The sequence below is a fragment of the Parasteatoda tepidariorum genome, chromosome 10 (genome assembly GCF_982258835.1).
Source record: "Parasteatoda tepidariorum strain Cologne lab strain chromosome 10, Ptep-v5.0, whole genome shotgun sequence".
NCBI lineage: Eukaryota > Metazoa > Arthropoda > Arachnida > Araneae > Theridiidae > Parasteatoda > Parasteatoda tepidariorum.
The window spans coordinates 95,992,088-96,004,009 of record NC_141764.1 but is presented as its reverse complement, the minus strand read 5'-3'; the positions used below and the strand labels follow the sequence as shown (position 1 = coordinate 96,004,009).

Here is an 11,922-nt window from a genome sequence, read left to right as displayed (position 1 = left end):
TATATTATAAAATATTTTATTCAAAATGTTATTTTTTTAACATATCATCTTGAAAAAAATAATTTATTTTGACAATTTTCAAGATTTTTTATTTATTTTTTAATGTTTTGGCACAAAATTTTGAATCAAAAAATATATATTGTCCAACAAAGGAGCCTTTTTTTTAAAATTAAAATATGTTATAAGAGGTTAAAATGAAATAGAAAAAATTAGCATTAATGCAACAATTGTAACAATTTGTCGACAAACATTGCTGTTAGCGATTGTAAAAAAATGTGTGATTGGTTGGTTTGCTCAGAAAAAATAATTCACAGATTTCTTTGAATAGGAGTAGAAAAGCTTTCAGAAAAAGAGTGCGATATAAAATCTATTATCATAAAATTATAACCAACTAATTTTTGGAGAATTTTATAAAGTTAAAAATACAAAAACATTTTGTCAAAATAGAGAAAAAAAATACCCACCAAAGCATCGGAACAAACTTGAGCCATAAATGGATTTAGCCCAAGGACAGAATTTATAAACAGAAGCTAATATCCTAATCCCTTTTTCCACCAGAATCTTACCTAAATTTTCCTAAATTCCCATAGCGGTCAAAGGTTTCCACATTTGTTTAGCAACCGTGGAAGAATTTTATATGGCATTCTAGTTTAACAGAACTATAATGGAGCAAATTTTGATGCAAGCAAAGTATCGCTAAGTTGCTGATATTTCAATTGTTTGGCGATACATTTCCGTTAAAAAAAAGTGGGTATAATGGATGAAATAATTTAAATTAAGAAAATTAGCAAATAATTTAAATTAGTGAAATTTAAAAAATCATTAGAGAAAAATTTCCAGCTTTTCTTTAAAAATCCCTGATTTTTCCAGGTTTTTATCCAAATTTCCCTGATATTTCCAGGTTTTTTCCAGTATAAAAAAATTCCCTGATAATTCCAGGTTTTCAAGGTTTTCCAGGTGGGTGGCCACCCTGATATTACAGCTTAACCTAGTCTGGAGTAATATAGTTAAAACTTTTTCTAACAATTAAATATTTTAATAAGAGCATATTTTTTCTCCTTATAATTATACACGAGATACAATAATGATACAGATTACGGATAATATGAGCATATTTTTTTCTCGTTCTAACTATACACATGAGATAATACACAATAATGATACAGATTCGATTGCACAAAATAAATCTTACACTATTAACTCTGATGATTGATTAAAAAATGAAATCAAAAATTAAGAAGTTAAATGAGTAAATCTCTACAAATAGGCTTTTTTCAGATAGTGGTAACATCGATAAAGAATTGTGTCAGAGATTTCTTATTTTATATAATAAGTTATGGGAGAAGATATTTGCCAAGAAAACAGAGCAGTTGTGCTTTTTTATTAAAGTGAAAATTATCGTTTCTGTAAATAATTAGTAGTTTAATCTTAGTCATTGTTTAAAATAAAAATGTTTATGAATATATGTAAGTCCATGTCAGCCCTGAATTGCTTTAAAAAAAAAAAACAAGGGGAAATAAAAATATTTTTTTTCAGCTTGAAATTGATTCTTATGCTTTTAAAGGCGTTGTTAGAGATTGTAATATGTTTTTATAGTTGGTGTCACGTGACTCTGACTGCTGCTGCTTTCATTTAATTTTTATTCTTTAACTTTGGTTTTTATGTTGGCAACCTTCTTGAAATGTTTTGTGTTGATTATTTAGTGTTCGAATTAGTTAGGTTTTGAAAATATCACTAAATTGAGATTGCTTTAGAATTAATAAATGTTTATTAAGTTTTAATTTGTATCTGTTTATTCATCTGTAGAACTAGTAGTTCATTTGAATAACATTAAAAAGGCGTCCGTGAAATTTATTTGTTTGCTGCAATTTACATTTTCTGGCGTCCGTGACAGGACATTTTTTCCGATTCGAAACAATGTTTCAAGCAGCAAAAGGATTTAAAAAAGAAGATTTGTTGTTCGTCGCTGAAGAAATTGGCGCAACATTACCACAAAAGGTCACAATATCGGAACTGAAAGAAGCAATTTTGAAAAGTAAGCAGTATTCCGAAGATCCACAGTTTGTTGAAGATATTTTGGTAACAACTGTTAGTGACCGGAAGCATAAAGAATTGGCAGAGGCGGATCAAAAACGATTAGAATATGAAGAAAAGCAAAAACAGTTAGAATGTGATGAAAAGCAAAAGCAATATGAAGAACGGGAAAGAATAAGATTACATGAACTGGAGTTGGCGCGAATTCAAGTAAACTCGCCAGTGGCAATAGCAGGTGAGTCCGAAAATTCTATGATTACTAGTGCTAGGAGGAAATTTAATTTACCCAAATTAGAGTTTCGACAATTCAGTGGGGATATCAAGGAATGGTTACCTTTTTGGAGCCAATTCCAACAGATTCATCAAGATGTAGATATTGCTCCCGAAAATAAATTTCAGTACCTTATTCAAGCTACTGTAAGCGGATCTAGAGCGCGAGAAGTTGTAGAGAGCTTTCCGCCAACCGGAGCTAACTACGCCAAGGTAATTGATAGTCTGAAAGCTCGGTTTGGAAGAGATGAACTTTTGGTAGAAGTTTATGTTCGCGAACTATTAAGATTAATAATTTCGGTTCAGAAAAATGAAAAAATTTTAATGACTTCTCTCTATGATAAGCTTGAATCGTACCTTAGAGCATTAGAGACACTAGGAGTAACAACTGATAAATGTGCTTCAATACTTTATCCAATGGTTGAATCTTGTTTTCAAGAAGAGTTCCTGAAAGCATGGAACAGAAGTCCTTCTTACGCAGCTTCAACTGATGCTAAAGAACGACTGAACAATTTGATGAATTTCCTGAAAACCGAAACTGAAGGAGAGGAAAGAATAAATTTAGCCATGGCTGGGTTTGGTTTGGGTTCAAGTGAAAATCGCCAAACTTTTAAGAAAAAAGGAAAGCCTTTGATTTCAGGTAGAGTGCCTACAGCTGCCAATTTACTTACTGTGGCTTCAAAAGAGGTAAAGAAATTATGTGTTTTTTGTTCTGGAAAGCACTCCAGCTCAGACTGTTTCACCGCTCAAAGGATGAGTTTAGCCGAGAGACAAGATATAGTAAGAAAAAACCAGTGTTGTTTTGCGTGTTTGAATCCTGGTCATCCAGTACGTAAGTGCAAAATGTTTATCAAATGTATTGTATGCGGTAAAAGACATGTGCCACTTATGTGTGAGAAGCTAGATACCCGAGGTAAAGAATCAGGAGAAAGTGGTGAGAAATGTGAAAGTTCTGAGATTAACATGTCTAACATTACTTATGGTCCCAAAGTGTTTCTTCAGACATTGAAAATCAAACTGGTTTCAGATAACAAGGAAATTCTAGTGAGAGCTGTATTAGATTCCGGATCCCAAAAAACGTATATTTTGAAAAGTCTCGTGGAACAAATGGGATATACTCCGGTAAGAAAAGAAACACTTATACATTCTTTATTTGGTGGTATTAACTCTGATAAGTATGAACACACATGTTATAGAATTCGATTAAGAAATCCTAAAAGCAGCATAACTTGTAACATGGAAGCTTTGGATCAGTCTTCTATATGTGATAACATTACACCTGTAACTTCAGGTCCGTGGATCAAGGAGCTTCAGGAAATGAACATAACTTTATCAGATATTGGTAATGAATTGCAACCTGTACAAGTACTTCTTGGAGCTGACGTGATAGGGAAGCTTATGACAGGTCAGCGTAAAGTATTAACTTGTGGACTTGTCGCCATAGAAACTTTACTTGGTTGGACTTTGTCGGGAAAAGTGCCTGAAAGCGATACATCTTTATGCAATTCTATGTTGGTAACTTCTCTTTTAGTGAAAGAAATGGATATATCAGATATGTGGACATTGGATACCATAGGGATACAGGATCCATCAGAACAGGAGACTAAAAAAGAACTTTATAACGCTTCGGTAGATCATTTCTTAAAGACTGTTAAAGTTGAAGATCAACGTTTCCTTGTTAGTCTACCTTGGCTTGACGTACATTTGCCTTTGCCCGACAATTTTAATTTAGCACTAAAAGGGTTGCAAGTAACAACTCGGAAGCTTAAAGCAGAAAATTTGTTTGAGGAATATGGAAATGTTTTCAAAGAATGGGAACGAGAAGGCATCATCGAAGAAGTTCCTGTAGAAGAACTGAAATTGACTTGTCACTATATGCCACATCGTCACGTAGTGAAGGAGAACAGTACAACAAAGATTAGGCCGGTGTTTAATGCGTCGTCTAAACAAAAGGGACATCCCAGTCTTAATGACTGTGTTGAAAAGGGCCTAAATTTGATCGAATTAATTCCTTCCATAATGACAAGATTTCGCCTCCATAAGTTCGGCATAACAGCAGATATACGCAAAGCTTTTTTGCAAATAGGTCTCCATAAGCCAGATAGAGATTTTCTACGTTTTCTATGGCACGACGAACAAGGTGAGCTCAAACATTACCGTCATCGAAGAGTTGTCTTCGGTGTTTCTTGTAGTCCCTTTTTGCTTGCGTCAACCATACGATACCACTTAGAAAACAAACTAGATGAAGCCACACAAGGAAATGGAAGATATCCTGAAGGCATTATCCGCCAACTGCTACTCAGTTTTTATGTAGATAATTGTTTAGTTAGTGTTGAAACTGAGCAAGAGTTAGAACAGTTTATTGAAGTTGCCACAGAAATTATGGCTGAAAGAAAATTTGATTTAAGAGGGTGGGAGTTCACTAATCCCGCTGAATCCACTGTAAGGTCAACAAACATTCTAGGAATGATATGGGACAGACAAAGTGATACTCTTTCCATAAATATTCCTGATGTTAATGAAACAAAGAATGAAGTGATCACAAAGCGAAATATTTTATCAGCTTCACACAAAGTTTTTGATCCCATAGGGATAACCTGTCCAGTGATGATGCGTCCAAAACTTTTGTTACAAAATTTGTGGAAGTCTAAAATTGGTTGGGACGCTGAAGTTGATCAAAAAACGGGCGAAGAATTTCTAAGATGGTTAAATGAGCTTGAATGTTTGAAGAATGTGAAGGTAGCAAGATGGTTGCACTGCGATAAGGGAGTTGAAAATATTTCACTTCATTTTTTTTGTGATGCAAGCAAGTATGCCTATTCGGCAGTAGTCTTTCTGCGAGTTTGTTATATGACTAATGTTTATGTACAGCTGGTACAAAGTAAAACAAGAATTGCCCCTTGTGGGAAAAAAGAGACAACAATTGCAAGATTAGAACTTCTTGGTGCCACAATATCTGCTCGTCTATCCACTGAGGTACGAAAAGAGTTTAAAACCCACAATGTGTATTTTTGGACAGATTCCACCACAGTGTTAGCTTGGTTGAAAAGAGAAGAAACGTGGGGTGTATTCGTACAGAACCGTGTTCAAGAAATTAGGAAACTGACACCAGTTCAAGCATGGAGACATGTACCTGGATCCTTGAATCCCGCGGATCGGCCAAGTAGAGGTTGTTCAGCTAAGCAATTGTGCCAGTCAAAATGGTGGGAGGGTCCCTGTTGGTTGTACCTTCCATCCCGTGAATGGCCAACTAACGACTCAGAGGAAGATGTCAATGAAGAAGAAGTGATTAGAGAAAAAAGAAGAACGATCGTATCTTCAATTGTAAATATTGAAGTTACAGAAATATGGAGCGATCATTTTTCCTCTTACAGTAGAAACATCAGAGTGGTGTCATGGATTCTTCGTTTCATACATAACACATCACATGAAAATAAATTAAAAGGTAACTTGAGCTATGAAGAATTCAAAGAAGCAGAAACTCAAGTGCTCAAATCCATGCAATTAAAAGTGTTTCAAGATGAGAAGTTTCTTAACAAAATGCAAGCATTTAGAGATAAAAAGGGATTACTGCGAATAAGAACCAAACTTGTAAATAGTGATGAAACTGAAGATTTTAAATTTCCTATTCTTTTACCTGGTAATAGTTTCGCTATGAAGTTAATACGAGAAGAGCATGAGAAATCAATGCATGCTGGTTCTTCTATCGTACTTGTCAGACTTAGGGAGAAGTTTTGGATTCTTAATGCTAAAAAGTTAGTAAAAGATGTCATTTCTAAATGCGTGACATGCAAGCGTTTCAAATCTAAACCAGTTGAAGTTCCCTTCGCTCCGCTGCCTAGAGAAAGAGTTACCTTGACAAAAGTCTTCGAGGTAAGTGGTGTAGATTATGCTGGTCCTCTCTACTTGAAGTCAAAAGGAAAAGCTTGGATCGTTTTATTTACGTGCGCCGTTTACCGAGCGGTCCATTTTGAACTGGTACAATCACTCACCACAGATGCTTATATCCAAGCCCTCAGACGATTCATTGCCAGACGAGGCCGGATTTCAATCCTTTATTCCGACAACGGCACAAATTTTGTGGGAGCCAACAGAGCATTGAAAGCATTAGATTGGGACAAAATAGCCGCATACTCAACCGCTCAGAGAATCACTTGGAAATTTATTCCACCTACCGCAGCATGGTGGGGTGGGTGGTGGGAGCGAATGGTCAGAATGCTCAAAGAACTGCTACGTCGAGTTCTAGGGAAATATACCATCGATTACGAAGAACTCTACACGATATTGTGTGACTGTGAGTCAGTAATAAATTCAAGGCCACTCACTTACATACAAGATAATCCAAATGAATTAGTACCGTTGACACCCGAAATGTTTATTCACGGTGGCGGTAACAGCGAAACACCAGATCTAGATAATGTAGACCGATCTTGCCTCATAAAACGAATAAAGTATTTACAGAAGCTACGTGGAAATCTCAGACAAAGATTCAGAAATGAAAACCTTGCTCTTTTAGTCCACAAAGGGGTAAGAAGAAATAACGTTTTAGACGTTGGTGATGTTGTGTTAATAGGACATGACAATGTCCGTCGCATCGATTGGCCACTTGGAGTTATTTTAGAAATTTTTCCTGGTAAAGATGGTATTCCTAGAGTTGCAAAACTGAGGACCAGTAAGGGGGAAAGGATCCGTCCATTTCAAAGGCTTTACCCATTAGAAGTGTCTACCAAAACTGATATTGAGGTCTTAAAAGCTGCTAGAAGGACTGACGATTTTGTAGAAAACAATGAAGCTTTAGAGGTGAATTATTTTCCTAAAACTAAGTCGGGAAGAATCATCAAAGTTCCTGTTCGGTTGGACTTATGAGCATTCTTTTTATTTTTAGCTCTAGTAGTTTAAAGTTCCAACTTTCGTAAAATTTTGGTTGCAAAGTTCAATAAGCCTAACTTTGCAAGGTGGGAGTATGTTAGAGATTGTAATATGTTTTTATAGTTGGTGTCACGTGACTCTGACTGCTGCTGCTTTCATTTAATTTTTATTCTTTAACTTTGGTTTTTATGTTGGCAACCTTCTTGAAATGTTTTGTGTTGATTATTTAGTGTTCGAATTAGTTAGGTTTTGAAAATATCACTAAATTGAGATTGCTTTAGAATTAATAAATGTTTATTAAGTTTTAATTTGTATCTGTTTATTCATCTGTAGAACTAGTAGTTCATTTGAATAACATTAAAAAGGCGTCCGTGAAATTTATTTGTTTGCTGCAATTTACAGGCGTCTCAAGATTGTCAATCAGTTAGGGAAAGTGGAAAAAAACATTATTTGGTTTTGAAGTTTATTCCCGTGAATAAAATAAAATATTTTCTTACTATTACCATAATAGGAAATAAAAACTGTTTTTGGTACATTTTTAAAGAAGTAAGTTATCTTTATAAAATAAGACATCACAAGAATATAACCTTGCATTATTTGCCTATAATGCTAATTATAGTTAGCATTATTTGCTTCTGAAGTTTATTTCCATTAATAAATTAAAATAACGATATGTATTTAAATATCTCACTATAGGAAATTAATATTTTAATACTTACCCAATTCTCTTATTCAGTTTCAGTTTTTACGAGGGAATGAGATTTTATATAACGTTAAATTATTAATAAAAAATTTATTTCAAATAATACCTCAAACTTATAATAAACTGAAGTGTAATCTTCAAAATATATTTTGAACAAATAACTCATTCATATATCTGGAGAAAAAAAACGTAAAAGCCTACCATTTAAGCTTTATAGCAGAGAACTACCTAAATATTAGCAGAAATTAACCAAAAGAATAAGCTAAAAAGTTTTTCAGAAAAATAAAAAGAATTTGTAGTATTTATTGAAATTTTTAAAGCCGTTCGGCTAGCATTGAATTTAATACGTGTATTTAATTATCTCATCAAAAAGAAAATGAAAATTAGGGTTTTTTAAAAAAAATTTAAGCCGGAAAAGTACAAAAGTAATGGCTATATCACACGAGAGAAAATATGTGCAACTGCAAGTGAAATTTCTCCAAAAAACGCTCGTGTGATATAGAAATTACGGTTGCACGAAATATCTGCAACCGTTCAGGCAATTTCTTTCATGAACCAATCAGATCGTTTGCTTTTTATGACGTTTCAATTTTATGTGATGACATATACAAATGTAAATAAAAATGGCGGCGACGTTAGGAAGAGGATGATCGGATGAAATTTTTTTATAGATGAGACGGAACAAGTTTTTAGTTTAATAATAACATTTCCTTTAAAATGAAAGCATTAAAAATACTTTCGCACTATGAGATGACCATCTCAATGCAGTTGATGTACTACCATAACAGGAACCTGCACACGATTTTAGTATCGGTAAGTATAGTACATTATTTTTGCGATAAATTTTCTTTTAAAATATTTATTTATTTTAAGCTAATAAAATTAAAACTTATTATAATTTGTTCCGATCAAAGTTTTAATTACTTTAAATAGAAATAATTTCTATTTTTATATATATAAAGAATTATACTGGCGAAAAGCTTTACTTTGAAATATTCGCCAAGCAACTCGCCAAACTCTGTTTCAGTATTATAACATAAAATATAATAATGATTATATTTCTTTATTTTTAAATTTTAATCTTTGTTTCTGTTGATTGTAAAAGCATGTGTTCGATTATTTGAAAGTTTTATAATTATTAGTGAAATAATTATTTTATTCTTCCCTAAGAATTCTTTTAATTTTTGAAAATCTCATTTTAAAACAAGTTAGAAAATATGTGTGGTAAATATTTAAATTGTTTCTCAAAGTTCCCCATTTTCCAGTAATTATTGAAAAGTATTACAAGAAAGGTAGTATATTATATATAAAAAGTAATTATTAAAAATGCAAATTCCCAATCTCCTTGTCTGTTTCTACATTCATCCCTTCTATTTTTTTTTTGTATGATGATTTGCATAATATTTTGTTTATAATTATTCAAAGTTAACTAATGATACTTTACTTTTTATTTATACTTCACATTTATCTCTTGATACTTAGCTTTTCTATAATGACAGTAAGTATGTAAGTGTACCTTACTAATTTTTCAATATACTTACATTTTTAAGAGTCTTCGTTCATAAATACAATTTATTTTTCTTGAAGCAAATTTCAATCCAAACATAAGAACTACAAAACTAAACACACCTGCCATCTTTCATTAGTGTATAGAATAATCTTAGAACTATAATCAAAATATCTGTCAAACTTAAAATAAGTTTAAAAGGGATACCTAAGGACTTAAATGATTTCAAATTAATGGCATTTAATCTTCCTTATTCTAATAATGTGTTGGTAAAATTTTATCATGAAAGTGATTTCTTTCTTTTATTTCAGATATTTCGTATAATCCTGTAAGGTTTATCTGGTAAAGAAGGAAAGAGATGTAATACTGTTTTTATGGAAGAAATTAAAAAATAAGAAATAAAAATGAATAATGTTCTAAATGTTTCACTTGACAATAAATGTTTTATTTTTTAAATTGATTCTTGTATTATTTAAAATGCAAAACAAAACACGTAAAGGGCTATAACAAAATAATATGATACATTAAAAGTATGTTCTTAATAAAATATTGTTTTTCTTTTATAGTTATAAATAAATTTTAATTTATATACTGTATATTACAATAAATTTGTCCCAAAATAAATCCTATAATTTTTAATTAAATTATCTTATAATAATGAATGATATAAATTTTACAATAATAAAATGTAAGTATGACATTGAAAATCCTCTTATATTTAAAAAGCAATTTTACTAAGAAAGTGGAAAAAATAATTTTCATAAAAGTGATATTCCTGATATGCAATGTGTAAATGAATAAAATTGATGATCCCTTCATGTAATGTAAATTAATTTGATGAAAATAAAATTCTGAGACATTGTAGTATAGACAAGTCTGACATTATTTATTATGTATTTTTTAGACTGAATTTAAAAAATAGAATTGATTTGATAGATCTAATAGTTTTGATGTTATAAATATTTTATGAGTGAAAGGTAATTCAAAAATTTATATTTCATACATTAAACCATCATTTCTTCTACAGAATTATTTCAAAGGACTATGTTTTTGAATTAAGCTTAAAAAAATAAATTTGAAGAAATGCCTTACTTGATTAGATAGCAATGTCAGTTGCATAAAGTGGTATAAGTCATAAAATTGTCCTTTCTACACATTAAACTTTTTATAAATTTTCGAATTGTTAAACTATTAAATCAGACAACTTGTTTTTATTCTCATTCGATTTAGTGTTTACATAGATAATGATACCGCACTTGCCTAGCTAGCATGTTACATAGTAAATATATATAAATAAACTATGCTTTTACAGGGTGCGGAGCCAAATCTTTAACAAAAAATAAGCAACTTTTAAGAACATTTTAGGCACTCAAAAAATATTTTAAAGCTCTAGGTAAATTGACAAAATGCAAAATAATTCTCAGACTTTACATGATCATGATAAAATAACTAGAATTTGACAAAGAACTGTTTTCTTGATCATATTAGCCATTAAAAAAATGATCAAGAGATTTTTCGGTTCGATTTCAGAGGGTGGAAAATAAAGCCTGAAATTGAGAATATCTTGCAAAATACAGCATGAGAGAGCAAGAATCTCACCGAACCCAGCTCACTAGACGCACATGCGGACTCGCAAGTATTTCACCAAACCTGTAAAATGATTGGCGTTTTCATACGCTATGGACTGACGGTACGCTGAAATTGATCATGGTTGAATGAATTCTGCTGTTGTTGTTAATTTACGTCGCACTAGAGCTGCACAATGGGCTATTGGCGACGGTCTGGGAAACATCCCGGAGGATGATCCGAAGACATGCCATCACAATTTTGATCCGCTGCGGAGGGGATGGCACCCCCGCCTCGGTAGCCCGACGACCTGCGAGCGAAGTTGAGCACTTTGCGGTAGCACAGTTTAACGAGGACCCATACCGCACACCCTCGGTCCCTACGCAGACTGATCCAAGTGGTCACCCACCCGCACACTGACCATAGCCAAAGATGCTTGACTTCGGTGATCTGCTGGGAACCGTGTCTTAACGATCAGTCCAGTGCGGGACGAATGAATTCTGAAAACGTGAAATAGAAAAATGTGAAAAGTACGTTTTTACATAATATGTGGCGAAAATCGACATTCCTTTTCATAAATCTCTTTTTCGAAAAAGGAAAATAAGGCACTTTTTAAAAACACTTATTAAGAAAAGCACCTTTAAGGGCCTTTAAAAAATGAAAATCAAAAATAAGCACCTTTAAGTTCTTTTTAAAAACGCTACGCACCATGTTTTATACCTTTGTCACTCAAATCAAGATAAAAAAAATCGTCAAAATTCTAGACAGTATTTAAGTCCATCCCCCTTTCACCCCCTTATCTTTTTAGGGACACAACATGAAATTCATTGATATCTTAATATCATTTTATATTATGAGGTAGAAATCATAATCCTTTTTATACTATGCTACTTCACTTAAAAAGCACTTTTTAAAAATGCTACGCACCATGTTTTATACATTAGTCACTCAAATCAACGTAAAAAAATCGTCA

The 11,922-nt window shown here is 32.5% G+C and overlaps 1 protein-coding gene and 1 long non-coding RNA gene across 2 annotated transcripts; both read left to right on the top strand.

Annotated features, from left to right (window-relative positions):
• Positions 1 to 1,917: 1,917 nt before the first annotated feature.
• Positions 1,918 to 7,170, top strand: LOC147803101 (uncharacterized). The gene has a single exon (XM_087152895.1). It carries the CDS (start codon positions 1,918 to 1,920, stop codon positions 7,168 to 7,170), a length of 5,253 nt encoding a protein of 1,750 aa, XP_087009021.1.
• Positions 7,171 to 8,491: 1,321 nt separating this feature from the next.
• LOC147803100 (uncharacterized) lies at positions 8,492 to 9,840 on the top strand. The gene is made up of 2 exons (XR_015429779.1): positions 8,492 to 8,689; positions 9,695 to 9,840. It is a non-coding gene; the product is annotated as an uncharacterized LOC147803100 (long non-coding RNA).
• The last annotated feature ends 2,082 nt before the right edge of the window (positions 9,841 to 11,922 follow it).

Bases quoted from the DNA above. Each gene is read 5' to 3' on its own strand.
- LOC147803101 (XM_087152895.1), top strand. From the start codon at position 1,918: ATGTTTCAAGCAGCAAAAGGATTTAAAAAAGAAGATTTGTTGTTCGTC.